The sequence below is a fragment of the Mangifera indica genome, chromosome 20 (genome assembly GCF_011075055.1).
Source record: "Mangifera indica cultivar Alphonso chromosome 20, CATAS_Mindica_2.1, whole genome shotgun sequence".
NCBI lineage: Eukaryota > Viridiplantae > Streptophyta > Magnoliopsida > Sapindales > Anacardiaceae > Mangifera > Mangifera indica.
In genome coordinates, this window is record NC_058156.1 from 10753334 (window position 1) to 10766551 (window position 13218).

General features: G+C 32.8%; 1 protein-coding gene across 1 annotated transcript; it reads right to left on the bottom strand.

The window, feature by feature from the left end:
- Positions 1 to 3481: 3481 nt before the first annotated feature.
- On the bottom strand, positions 3482 to 10014 carry LOC123204344 (probable LRR receptor-like serine/threonine-protein kinase At3g47570). The gene is made up of 5 exons (XM_044620947.1): positions 9168 to 10014; positions 8855 to 8926; positions 6542 to 6763; positions 3907 to 5907; positions 3482 to 3834 (listed from the first exon to the last, which is right to left on the bottom strand). Exons 1-5 carry the CDS (start codon positions 10012 to 10014, stop codon positions 3482 to 3484), a joined length of 3495 nt encoding a protein of 1164 aa, XP_044476882.1.
- Between the last annotated feature and the right edge of the window lie 3204 nt (positions 10015 to 13218).

Consider the following 13218-nt stretch of genomic DNA (forward strand, 5'->3'; position numbering starts at 1 on the left):
CCAGGATTTCTATATAGTCCAGAAATTCGGTGATGGTTATGACAGAGACTAATCGATTTCAATTTTCTGAGCAAAGACAAAATTGATTTCGTTGCATTACTATAGACTTTACATTTTTGTTTGCTTTGTAAAAGAGAATGCTCATATTAGTAAAGCATGAGCTGTTTTGGCTTTGCAGGCCCCTGCCCCATTAACTTTGAATTTAGTTGAGATGCATGCACAAAAGCATATCTCTCCGAGCTTATCTAATAAAGACGAAAATCTGTAAAATTTACTAAGAGAATCTCCTTATCTTTACATCTTTCCTGTCGGCTAATCCAGCCTCCATACCTTAATTGAACCTTCTACAACTCAGTGAAGAAGATCCCTGCAAGATGACATTCGTATCTGTTAGGAAACCTTAAAAAAACAAACAACAAAAATACCCAAATACTCAACACACTTACACAAGTATTTACGTAAAAAACCCAATACCGGGAAAATCATGGGCAGATGATGGAGAAACTTCTCACTATGAATAAAGAATATTACATGATGAAGAAGAGATCTAGATTTCATTTTCTCTATATATGAGCTCTTAATCTTAGCTCTCTCTATTAGGCAACACACATTGTCTCTTTACATATACTTCAATACAATTTTTATATACAAACCTTAGTTGACTGATGTTTAACACGTGTAATAATTGGTAGCATTTTCTCGACAAATCATATTAGTGTTACAGTAGATTGTTTCAATCCATAGGTCATACCTATTTCTCAGACTAGACTAAGAACAGATAAGATCTTAACTGTTATATTTATTTAAGTATATTGGAAAAGTTTATACTGTAAGGACAAAACCCCCACATCCATATGAGATCGGTGGTGGGGTACAAGTTTGCCTCCTTTGCTATCACCACAAAACTCTTTAAAATTTTATCTTTTGAATCCACACTTGTTTAATTTAGAAAATCCCTTACAAAATTGGAATCACAACTACACAACAATAGGATATAAAAAATCACTAATTCTTTTTTCGAACCAACTATACTATAAGAACTCTAATCTTTTATAACATTTGAAGATAGTTCATAACCCTCTTCAATAACCAGTCCATTTCACCAAGTACACCAAAGTATAACAATACAATTAAGGTATTGCATATTGTAATCCAATTTTTCCGGCAAATCAAGTGATTTAAGGCAGAATCAATGAAGCTTTACTAGTTTTATGATCTTTCTGGGATTCTCTGGTCGATTCCTTTAGTCAAAATGAGTGCTGATATCATGACGTAGGCCAATAATAAATCATGCCAATCTTAACTTTTGTTCTTCACGCTTACAAATTCAGTAATGTTCTATTATTAATAGCTTTCCCCAAAGACTTCTGCTTTATTAGTAAAATGGCATCTCAATTATTAGCAAGTTAACTGCAGTCTGCTATTTTTTACCTCCTCCCTACCACTCCATTGGCATTTCCCCCATTGATGGTCGGCTATAGCTTCTATTTATAGTTACAGAATTGTAAGAAAATCTTGACTGAAAAAAAAAAAAACAATTATGAAACGTATGTAAATCACACAGGACTATTGTGATTAGGGGTAGATTTGATTTGAATTGTTTGAGTTTGGATAAATGTTCAACTCAAACGAGCCGAGCTTCATTTGAAGAAAATTCAGCTTAAGTTCAACTTAAACCCTTCACCACAAAGGTATCATCACACAAAAAAATTGGCTTGTAGACTATTCTTCTTCTTTTTTGATTAATCTTCTTCAGTGATTCGAATGAGTCAAACTTGATATCAAATTATCGATTATGAATTTATGCTAAATTCAAGTAAATTCTTATTTAGATTCGGTTTGAACCCAAATATCCCTAAATTTAATATATTTCAATTGGTTGGTTGCAGGTAACCCAGACACACTTAATATTATCTTGATTGGTTGGTGACAAGATGGCCATACCTGAGTTCAATTCAGTTTCTATTAAAGTAAAATATTACATTTTCAGTTTACAGGCAATGTACTATATTATTTTTCTTTCAAAAGATGAGAACCATTTCTTTTGGTGGCAAATCCCAAGATAACTATTTTTCTAAACCCTGCCCCGTTTGGTCAAAAAAGAAAAAGCTGATAAATTACCCTGATGAAATTCATAGAGTAAAATCCAAGAAGTGTTGCATAGACAGTGGAAATGGCTTGTTGTACTATATATTATTACTATTCTTCATGATGCATTATTAATTTTAATCTTTTGCATGATTAGGGTTTGAAGACAAAAAGTAAGCTTTGAATGTACCAACAAAATAGACTGACCTTTTCATATTCAAGGTAAACCATAAGGTTTCTGTCACCACTGTGTTGGATCCTAGATCTGACTATATATATTTTATTTTTCTTGCTTTTGTTTCTTCCTTTAATAACAAAAAGCATGTGAAGGCTAATTTGGATTTTGTTTTCCCAAATGAGAAAGTTTTGAGTGACTTGACCTTGCAAAGTTTACCAAATTATTCTCACCAACTTCACCTATCTAAGCATATTTCTAGATAAGAAAAAATTTGCTCCACTCTCTTATGGTTCAGCCTTTGTAAGGGGATTCACCTAATTTAGATAATATCAAAAAAAGAAAATATATACATAATAAATTTTAAAACTATATAGAAGAGAAATTTTTATTCTTTATCCGAGCTTTGGTTGAATATAAAGCTGACAATTTTTGACATGATTTGTTCACCCAACATGACAAATATGTGTTAAGTATTTTTGACATGTAATCTACTTAGGAACGTGTTTGAATTAACCCATTTGTGAATTAGGACATGTTTGGGTTGACCTTTCATAACCTGAATGCAACATGAATGTTTTGTATTTAAAAAAACAAACTTTTTGGCTAATTGATATATCAATACGGATGTCAATTTTGCCCGCTAAACCAGGTCTCTAACCTGCCCCTCCTCAATAAAGATGAGAATGATTAAAATCTCTACAGTTAGAGATAAAAATAAACATATCCCTGATTTGTCCCTTTCCTTATATATCCTTTGAATCCTTAAATACTGAATTACACTTAAAAATTTTGAATTATTAATGTAATGACTCTTGATAGACCACAAGGATTTCCCATCATCCCTGTATCATGGATAAAGATTAGGATATTCAACTCTCTTTGGCCCATTGTCATCCCTATATATCGAAACGTAACTGTATGTTTTTGAACATATAGGATGGTATAGCTGTAGTAGATTTAACAATAGTGGATTATATATCTTGTTCCTGCTTCTTCATTGATGTTGTAAAAATTTAGAAGATAAAGTCTTCTCTGTATTTCTTGTTAAGTAATATTGTGTCTGCAGAAAGATAAACTTGCATTACCAACAAATAAATGATAAACTTGGCAAATCACATATGGCAGCTTCTCCATTACATATATTTGAAATTCCAGGTAGCTCAAAATCCATTATTCAAACTTTAACTAGATAGATAACATACATCACATTACTATTTACTGGGAGCTTACATCTTGCAGAAACTGCAATTTGATCTTCTTGAGTTTTGCTGAGGCATCTTTCATATTGATCCTCTGTTCAGGTGACTCCATGGAACAATTCAAAGCCAAATTCATGATGCTTAACAGGCAATTCACTTTGGCAGCAAAACCATCCTCTTCTCTTAACAAATTAGCATCCACAACTTCGGTTACTGCATCAGGCACTGATGCCTCCACCAAGCTCTTTAAACTCATTTCTCCATCAAACATCTCATCTGTGGGCTTCTTTCTTGTGAAAGTTTCCATTAACAAAATCCCAAAACAGTAGACATCTCCTCTTGGTGACACAATTCCCATTGATCCATACTCTGCAAAGTTTAATTAAATTCATCACAAAAAATAAATGATATTCTAATTGAGATTTAGAATTGAAACTTCACCTGGTGCCATATACCCCATAGTTGCTAGTGTAAGGGTTCGTGTTTTCGACTCTCCTTCATCTAAGAGCTTGGCAATGTTGAAATCACTCACATGGGCAACCATGTCTTCATCCAATAAGATGTTCTGAGGCTTCAAATCACAATGGATGATTGGTGTTGAATAATCATAGTGGAGATATTCAAGAGCCGATGCAACATCTATCATTATGTTCAACCTTTGTAGCATATCTAGAAAATAGTTGTGAGAATACACCCACTTCTCAAGACTACCATTGGGCATGAATTCAAGTATCAGGGCCTTAAAATCGGTATTACAACAGCTGCTCAAGACTTTTATGAGATTGCGATGACGAATTTTGCGCAATACTTCACATTCGGAATCAAAGCTTTTAATTACTCTCTCTACTTGCAAGTTAAAGACCTTTATTGCAACTATAGTTCCATCTGAAAGTATCCCTTTGAATACTGAGCCAAAGCTACCAATACCAAGCAAGTTGCACTCGCTAAAACCATTAGTGGCTTGTTGAATTTCTAGATATGATGTTCTTCTCCATGTTGCTAAAGGTAACAAATCAACTCGATCAACTGGAGAATGTTTTCTTCTTTGATAATAACACTTTATGAAGACAAATGTTATAATCACTGCCACTAAAACTGTCAAGACTGAAGGCAAAATGTATTTCATTACCAATGTTTTTGATCTTTTGATGGTGTCAACCTTGCAAAGAGAAACCCCTTGTATCGGCAAACCACACATTTCATGATTTAATAGGAAGGATCGAGCAGAAAATGTTTTGAAAGGACCTTTGCTAGGAATTTCCCCATGTAAATTATTTATAGAGACGTTGAAGTTTTTGAGATAGGTAAGGGCCTCCAATGATTTGGGAATTTCACCTGAAAGACTATTATTAGAGAGATCTAAGGATACCAAGCTTATCAATGCCCCAAATGTGTCGGGGATGACACCTTCAAATCTATTGTCTGCTAAAGATAGAGTTTCAAGAGATTGCAGACCCCCAAGGGTGGTGGGAATATTTCCTGACAAACGATTTTTTGACAAATCTAGATCTTTCAAGACCTTCAAACTCTGTACACTTGGAGATAAAAAACCACTCAATGAATTTGACGACAAGTTTACTTGCAAGATATACTGAAGAGTCCATAAGGATGGGGGTATGCTAGAGTCTAATTTGTTGGAGCCCAACTGTAGATCTCTCAGAGAAGTCAAATTCGCCATGCATGTTGGTATTGGTCCAGAGAGCATATTATCATTTAACAACAGTTCATCTACCATGTGTAATTTGCAAAGCTCGTACGGAATGAATCCCAAAAAATTATTTTCATTTAGCCAAAGACCTTGGAGATTCTGCAAATTCCCAATCGTTGTTGGAATAAATCCGTTCAAGTGATTTTCAGAAAGATCTAAAATTATCAAGCTATGCAAGTTCCCCACCTCTGTAGGAATGCTGCCCTTGATCTTGCAATTACCGGCAGCAAAAATTTCAAGAGTTGCAGACAAATTGCGGATTGAAAGTGGTATGACGCCATACAGTGGATTATAATCCAAGACTAGGGTCTTTAGTTTCCTGCAATTCGTCAAACAAGACAGAAAGCTCCATTCTGCAGAAGAAGATTCGCTGGTGAAGTTATTGAGCCCAAGGTTCAGCCATTTGAGGCATTTCAAGTTGCCAAATGTATTTGGAACAAACCCAGAAATTGAGTTGGAAGAGAGATCTAGCATAGCGAGCTTGGAAGCATTGGTAATGGAGGCGGGGATTGTCCCAGTAAGTTTGTTTGACCCTATGGCAAGAATCTTCAAGTTGGGAACCCCATGGCCAATGGTTGATGGTAGATAGCCTGAAAGGTTATTTGCAGCTAAAGTAATATTTATTATGGTTGAAATATTGAAGATCGAGGCTGGAATTACACCAGTTAAGTTATTGGAACTTAGCTGTAGAAGTCGTAAATTTTGCAAATTGCCTATCTCCTCTGGAATTTGGCCTGCCAAAAGTCAAACATCTAAATAGCATGAAAACAGAAACGTCGAAATAAGAATGCTGAAATGCAATTTTTCAAAAAAATAGAAAACAGAAATGTGTGTATATATATATATATATGTATGTATGCATTTATATCAATCTTCTTATAAAAGATAAAAAAAATGGCAGAAAGAAAGCTGTATTTGTAAAAAGTTGTTTATACATTTCCATTTTTTAACTAAAGAAGCGTGTTTCATAATCTAAAATGAGTTTCAGCTTTTTTAAAATTTCAGAAACCTCTTCGAAACGTTTTGTACTAGTTTTTTGTCGTTTCAGAAACTGAAATATTTCAGAGACGCAGAAACTCACCCAATGGAGTGCTTTTGTGCTTCCTAGGCAAGCATTGATGCATAAAACTGAAATGAAGATGAGACAATATAATATGCATGTTATGCAATCAGGTTCATATGTCAAACAAATCAAAGTGTTTATATATTTTTTAGTATACAGATGATATGTTATTATGTGATTAGGCAAAAGATAAAATAATACTTAATTACATAATGAAACATCATCTGTGTATCCAATTATATACTCAAAAGTGTATGCACATAACATTACTCTATTAAAATCGCAAGCTTCAAAAGTGTAAACACCTGTTAAGTTATTATCAGTGAGATCTAACCCTTCAAGAGAAGTACAATTCTTGATATTCTTAGGAATATCGCCGCTTATCGCATTGTCATAAAGATTAATCTCCTTAAGTGATGGAATGTGTTTGCAGATCTCAGCTGGGAAACTGCCAAAGAGGCCGCTGCTTTCAAGAAAAATAGACTCCAAAGAAGACATGTTTAAGATGCTTGACGGGAAGAGACCAACTGTAGATTCAAGATCCAACCAAAATAGACTTACAACAAAGCTTAGTTCACTAATTTATCATGAAATTTTGACTACTAATGAGGTTCTTATATGATACGTAATATTGAACATCTTTTACAGATATGGCGAAAACTTGTACTGCTAAATATTTTAAGAGTGTGAGAGGGTAACTCTGCTATATATGCTGTCAATTATTCATAATGTTAGGTTGGGACATATATGTTTTAAGTTTGGGATTGCTGATGGTTTAGGTGTATTGGGAATAGATTAGGAGTTCTAGTAGAGTAGCACGTGCTCCAATTTGAAGCACAAACACTACACTAGAAACTCCGAATCATGGCAGTATGTCGAATGACAAAATGAACTATCTTGTTTCCTTTTGAATGACCGGGAACTTAAAGTCACATAACAGTTATTCCATTGAATGAAAAGGTTGTTTCATTGCAGATATAAATTCGCTATGTTCGTGGGTTTTACATAGTTTTTTAGATGCTTAAGAAAGAGGCTAGGGTTTTAAGTTTTTTGCACTTGAAATTAGAGAGTGTTTTTTATGATTCTTCTTCTTCTTATACAAAAACTTTGACATTAGCAATTTCCTTTTCTCTACCCGTGGTTTTTTTCTCATTCTGGGTTTTCCGCATAAATCCTTATGCACTTTTGCTCTTTCATTAATTGTTTCGTGTTGCATTAATTATTTGATTTTTGGGTTTCACATAACAAGTGATACCAACATTGGATCTAATGTTGTCTACTTCAGCATTAATCCTTAAGGCTGAAATTATAACGTTTGATGATACAACAAGCTTTGCCATCTAGCAAGTCAAAATGATGACAATCTCGGCCAAGGTCAGTAAAAAGAACAGGCTGTATGGGAAAGCAAAGCAACATGAGATTATAAACGATGATGATCAAATGGAGCAATATGGCTGAGAAAGCAGTTTCATCAATCTAGTTGACTTTGAGCACCAACATACTCCAAGAGATTATTGAGGAAAAGACTGTTGCAGGAGCATGTACGAATTTGAAGGATAAATATATGAATAAATCTCTCACCACCAAGCAACAGTTGATGCAACACCTCTATATCATGCAAATGTTAGAATCTAGCTAGTTAGCATGCTCACCAAGCCTTTGCCTACTAGCAAGTTCAAGCATGTTTGTCAATTCGTGTCAAGGTGAAGATTGTTGGATATGTGACTTGAAATCTAAAATAAATATCTAGGTGTAGAACGAGAGTTCTAATAGCACAACCGGCGTTCCAATATGAGGCATGGGCATTTGATCTCAAACTTTGAATCATGGCAGAATGTCAAACAATTAGAAGAATGGTCTCGTTTTCTTTTGACCAGTCACAACGTAAAATCCTAGAATGAGTGTTTTGTCATTGATAAAAATTTATTATGTTTGCAAGTTTTATCTAGTTTTTGTGAGGCCTAAGAAAGACGTTGAGATTTGAAGTTTTTTACATTCAAAATTAAAGAAATTTTTTTTTTTATCTATCTTGCTCTTCTTGTACTAAAATATCAGTATCAATGATTTTTTTCATTCTTTGTCGTCCAATTTTGGGCTATCCACATAAATTTTTGTACTCTTACTCTTACATTGATTATTTTGTTACTTTAATTATTTGATTTTGGGTTTTGGCTTAACCTAAATTTACATACTTTTGACTTTTTCAACTCAAGGTATGTTGATGCACACTTTTTAACAAGAGCATTTGCTATACAACAAAACTATGCATAAATACTTTTGGTACATAATTTGAGTACACAAATGTGTGTTATTATATAATTAGATGATTTTGAACTAAAAATAAAGTAACACTCAATCACTAGATGATACATCATTTGTGTACCGAATTTGTGTACCATAGCATTGCTCATAAAGAGTAATATTATATGTATACACTTTTGAATACATAATTGAGTACATATATGATGTGTCATCATGTAATTTGAGGTTACTTTATTCTCATTTAAAATCACTCAATCACATGATGACATGTCATCTCTATACATAATTATGTACTTAAAAGTATATACACATAATTTTATTGCGAAAGATATGTTGAATTTTGGAAGGAATTATACCAGCTAAATTATTGTAACCAAGAGTTAAAAACTGTAGATTCTTCAACTTGCCAATCTCTTGTGGAATGTCACCTGCTCCAGGACAAAAAATTGCCAAAACATACAGTTATTAGAGATTAAATAAAATGAACATGGATATTACATTTTATAGTCTTACTGACAGTCAAATTATGCCAGAATGAGAATTATACTTAATCATATGATAATATATTATATATATATATTCAAAAGTGTATCTACATAATTTTATTAATAACGAATATACACGCTAGCTAAAAGTAAATTATGCTTATAAAATATGGTAGAATCATACCTTGTAAGTTATTATGTTCAAGAGCTAACCACGTAATCTTACTCGAATTTCCAATATTTTGTGGTATGAGCCCTGTGAATTTATTGTACGACAATGAATAAACATTAGCTTCGGTGCAGTTGCCTAAACTTCCTGGAAGCTGGCCAAAAAGTCCATTATAAGATAGAGTTAGCCGTTCAAGTGTTGGAAGACGATTACAGAGACCATCCGGCAGAGATCCAGACATAAAATTGTTGGTTAAACTAAACCCTCGTAGCAAGGAACTGTTGTAGATGCTACTCCAAGGTATGGAGCCCGAGAGGAAGTTATTTGCCATGTAGAAAATTTTCAATCTGGTGAGCTTCGCAATCTCTGGTGAAATGCTTCCTTGGATTTTATTGTCGCGTGACCGCAAGGTCTCTAGCATAGTTAAATTGTAGAGAACATCTGGGATGGTACCTGAGAAATTATTAAATTCAAGTTTCAGGATTTGGAGTTTGGATAAGAGACCGATAGATCCAGGAATACCTCCACTTATGCTATTGTTACCGACAGAAAAGACTCTCAGTCGACGTAATTGTCCCAGTTCATTTGGCAGATGGCCGTAGAAATTGTTGTAACTAAGATCAAGTTTCACCAGGAATGAGAGATTGGCTAGGTGTGGAGAGATGGTGCCACCGAGATCCATGAATGAAAGGTTCAAGGCTTTGACTCTTTCATGGCGAGCACCACAGGAAATACCAACCCAGCTGCAAATTGGATTAGAAATGGACCAGTTATACGCCAGTACACTGTAAGGATCGAAAGTGATATGTGCTTTGAATTGAAGAAGAGCAGATTGATCAGTTGTTAAATTTTTGGCCGTCATAGCCAAGGTAGCCATGAAACAGTAATGCAAAAACAAATAGATGCACAAGATATTCCCCATTTAATTGTGAGGTAGGAGTATGAAGTGGGATAAAAGAAAGGGATAAGAACTCATATATGACTGTATGTCAAAGTGAATAATATTTTGCCAGTGAACCATATACTTTCTTTTCACTTTCATTTCATACATAAATTTCCTTAACTTCTCTCCCATTTCTCACATCTTTACACAATTTTTCAATCATAAAGACTGAGAATAGAGGCAGGTCAAGGATACATAAGGACCTGTAAATGTTATCATGTTTTTACATAATTTTTTCATCAAGAAGACTGAGATCGGAGGCAGCTCAAGGATGGACAAGGACCTACAAACGTTCTCATGTCTTTACACAATTTTTCCATCAGATTGACAAAGAAAAGGCGTAAGTTAAGGTTAGACATGGACCCACAAACGTTCTCACTTCTTTACACAGTTTTTCCATTAGGAAGACTAAGAACAAAGCTAGCTCAAGGATAGACAAGGACCCACAAACGTTCTCATATCTTTACGCAATTTTTCCATTATGAAGACCATGAAAAGATAAAGGTCAAGGATAGACAGGGACCCACAAACGTTCTCACTTCTTTATACAATTTTTTCATCAGGGAGATTAAGAACAAACGTAGCTCAAGGATAGACAAGGACCTACAAATATGCTCCTTCCAACAATAGTTAAAGGTAGGGGCCTAGCTCCATTTGCTAAGTTGTTGTAGCTACCAATCTGATTGAAACACAAGTGGAAAACACCAAAAGTCAAGTAGCCAAGTCTAATTAAGTGTGAAAGAAGGAACAATTAATCTGGTCTAATTTGACTTGGCTACGATATGAAACTCAACTCAATATTGTAGCTAAACTTGTGTTAAACTTATGCTCAGTTAAGCTCGAATTTGGCTCGGTTTGAATTTACCCCTAATCAAAACATTAACTTAAACATTTATCATTTAAATCTATGTAAACATATTACAATCATCGATCAAAGTCAAAAATAGTCAAATTGACCATGGAAAAAGGGTGTGAAGAAAAATCAATAAAGGAGGGAATGAGGCACATACAACAAGAAGAGAATCGATTAATTTGATACTAATTGGAATGAAAAAATAATTCTTATTAAAAATTGAGAAAAATTGACAAGAACAATAAGAGCGATTTCAATTGAACTTTCAGAGAATCGAAATATTGTTTACAAAAAAAAAGGTTCAAGATTGAAGTTGGAGAAGATGAATTTGCAAGATTGAAGTTGAAGAAGCTGAACTAGGAACTTGTGGGAATTTGGTTTTGAGTCATGTTTTTAAGAAAATTTCAATTTAGGTATCAATGAAACTATGTATAATTACTTTGGGTATACAAATGAGTATACACTTAATGTGTGTGATAGGTATTTTGAATAAAGGATATAATATAATAACATTTTATTACATGATGACACATTATATATGTACTTATTTGTATACTAAAAAATTGGTATGCATAGCATTGCTCTTTAGCTATTTGTTTAGTGAATTTTAGTTTCCTTATTTAATAAATGTGATTTATTTAAAAAATAAAAATTTGATAAATAATTAATATAACAATTTTTAAAGACAGTCTCTTAAATACTAAAGGGTAGCGTTCGAACTAAGTTAGCGCAGGTTCGAAAGTCAGCTTAGTTCAGTTTAATTTGATTTGAATTTACTTAGCTCAAATTTGTATCGAGTTCAAGCTAGAGAGAGTTTAACTTGATTTGACTTGTAATTTATATGGATGATTTGATTTGGTTCAAAATTAGTTTGTGACTCAAATCAAATTATATTAAAAATGTTAAAACGATATTATTTTGTCAAATGTTAGATAAAATGATATCATTTCATTAATGAGTTATAAATTTGAATCATAATTTAAAGCTGTAGATTCAAATTATAAACTCAAGTCATACTCTAATTGAATCATTTTCATTTGTGCTGAACTCAAATCACTCTTAATTTTAGCTTGATAAACTCAAGCTGAGCTCAAATCGAACTATTATTTAATAGAGCCAATTTTGACAATCTACTAACGACAAACTTATTTGTTTATAGTGAGAAATTTAAAAAACTTATCGTGAAAAGTATTAATTTTTTTAAAATGAACTAACCCACTTAGATCAAATTTGAGTTGAATCGAACTAAGTTGACCTAGATTTCAAGACTGAGTCAGTTCAGTTCAAATCTAATCCTATCTAGTAAGATGAATTGTATTGTCAAATAAGAATAAACTGACATAATTTTATATTGAAAAACTTACTAATCAAATGCAGCTTAATGTTTCAATACCAATGACAAATCATTTTAATTTTTTTTCTCTAATAAAATTAATATATTGTTTTAATGTTTTATTATAATATATTGTGTGATTATTTGTTTAGTTATTAGTGGCATGTTAAATATTCTATAAATCATATATCCTGACTAAAGTGTTAGTTGTCAAATAAATTTATCTACCACCTAATTTTAGTTCGTTAAAATGACAATTTAATTATTAAAAATTTCATTTTGGCAGGAATATGGGGCTCCAAAATGGTGGAATAAATTTACCTTTATTTTGTAATTAAACACTTGCAAAAAAAAAAAAAAAAAAATTTACTTGCAAGTAAATGTTACTTGCATAAAATTAATTTTAATCACCCATTATTTCCATCCAGGGAAAAAGTACGGATTGAAAAAATAGAATTAATTTTCAGCAATTAAATTAATTTTTGTTGTTATAAATCAATGTTTACTTCTATTTTTAATCAGTAATTAAAACTTAATTGTTAATTGTATATTTTTTTTAGTGTACAGGGAATTTTATTTTTAATATTATTCCAAAAGATGATGCATCTATAAAATTCCAAAAATGTTGATTATTCCATGCAATTATATCTATAATCACTTTAAAACTTTATTTAATATAAAATTCCTTTCGAATTAATAAACTAAGAATGGGTTTTTAGTAAGTTGATGCGTAGGCAATGGATTGATAATAATAAATCTAAATGCAATTGGCAGGCTCAAATCATCCAAGAGAGACTGCAAAAGTAATTGCATCCAAGTACTGAAGCAGGCTCTCGACTTGGAGTGGAATTTGTGGAAATGTGATTTTTCTGGGGCAAAAACTATATTAATAATTCTCGCAATTAATTAGGAGATCAGAAATTGGCATCTCTTCTTT

Coding starts and splice junctions, on each gene's coding strand:
- LOC123204344 (XM_044620947.1), bottom strand. CDS start 10,014: ATGACGGCCAAAAATTTAACAACTGATCAATCTGCTCTTCTTCAATTC. Junction 6,764..8,854: donor TGGTTACAATAATTTAGCTG/GTATAATTCCTT, acceptor TTGAATCTACAG/TTGGTCTCTTCCCGTCAAGC. Junction 5,908..6,541: donor CACTGATAATAACTTAACAG/GTGTTTACACTT, acceptor GACTTTTGGCAG/GCCAAATTCCAGAGGAGATA.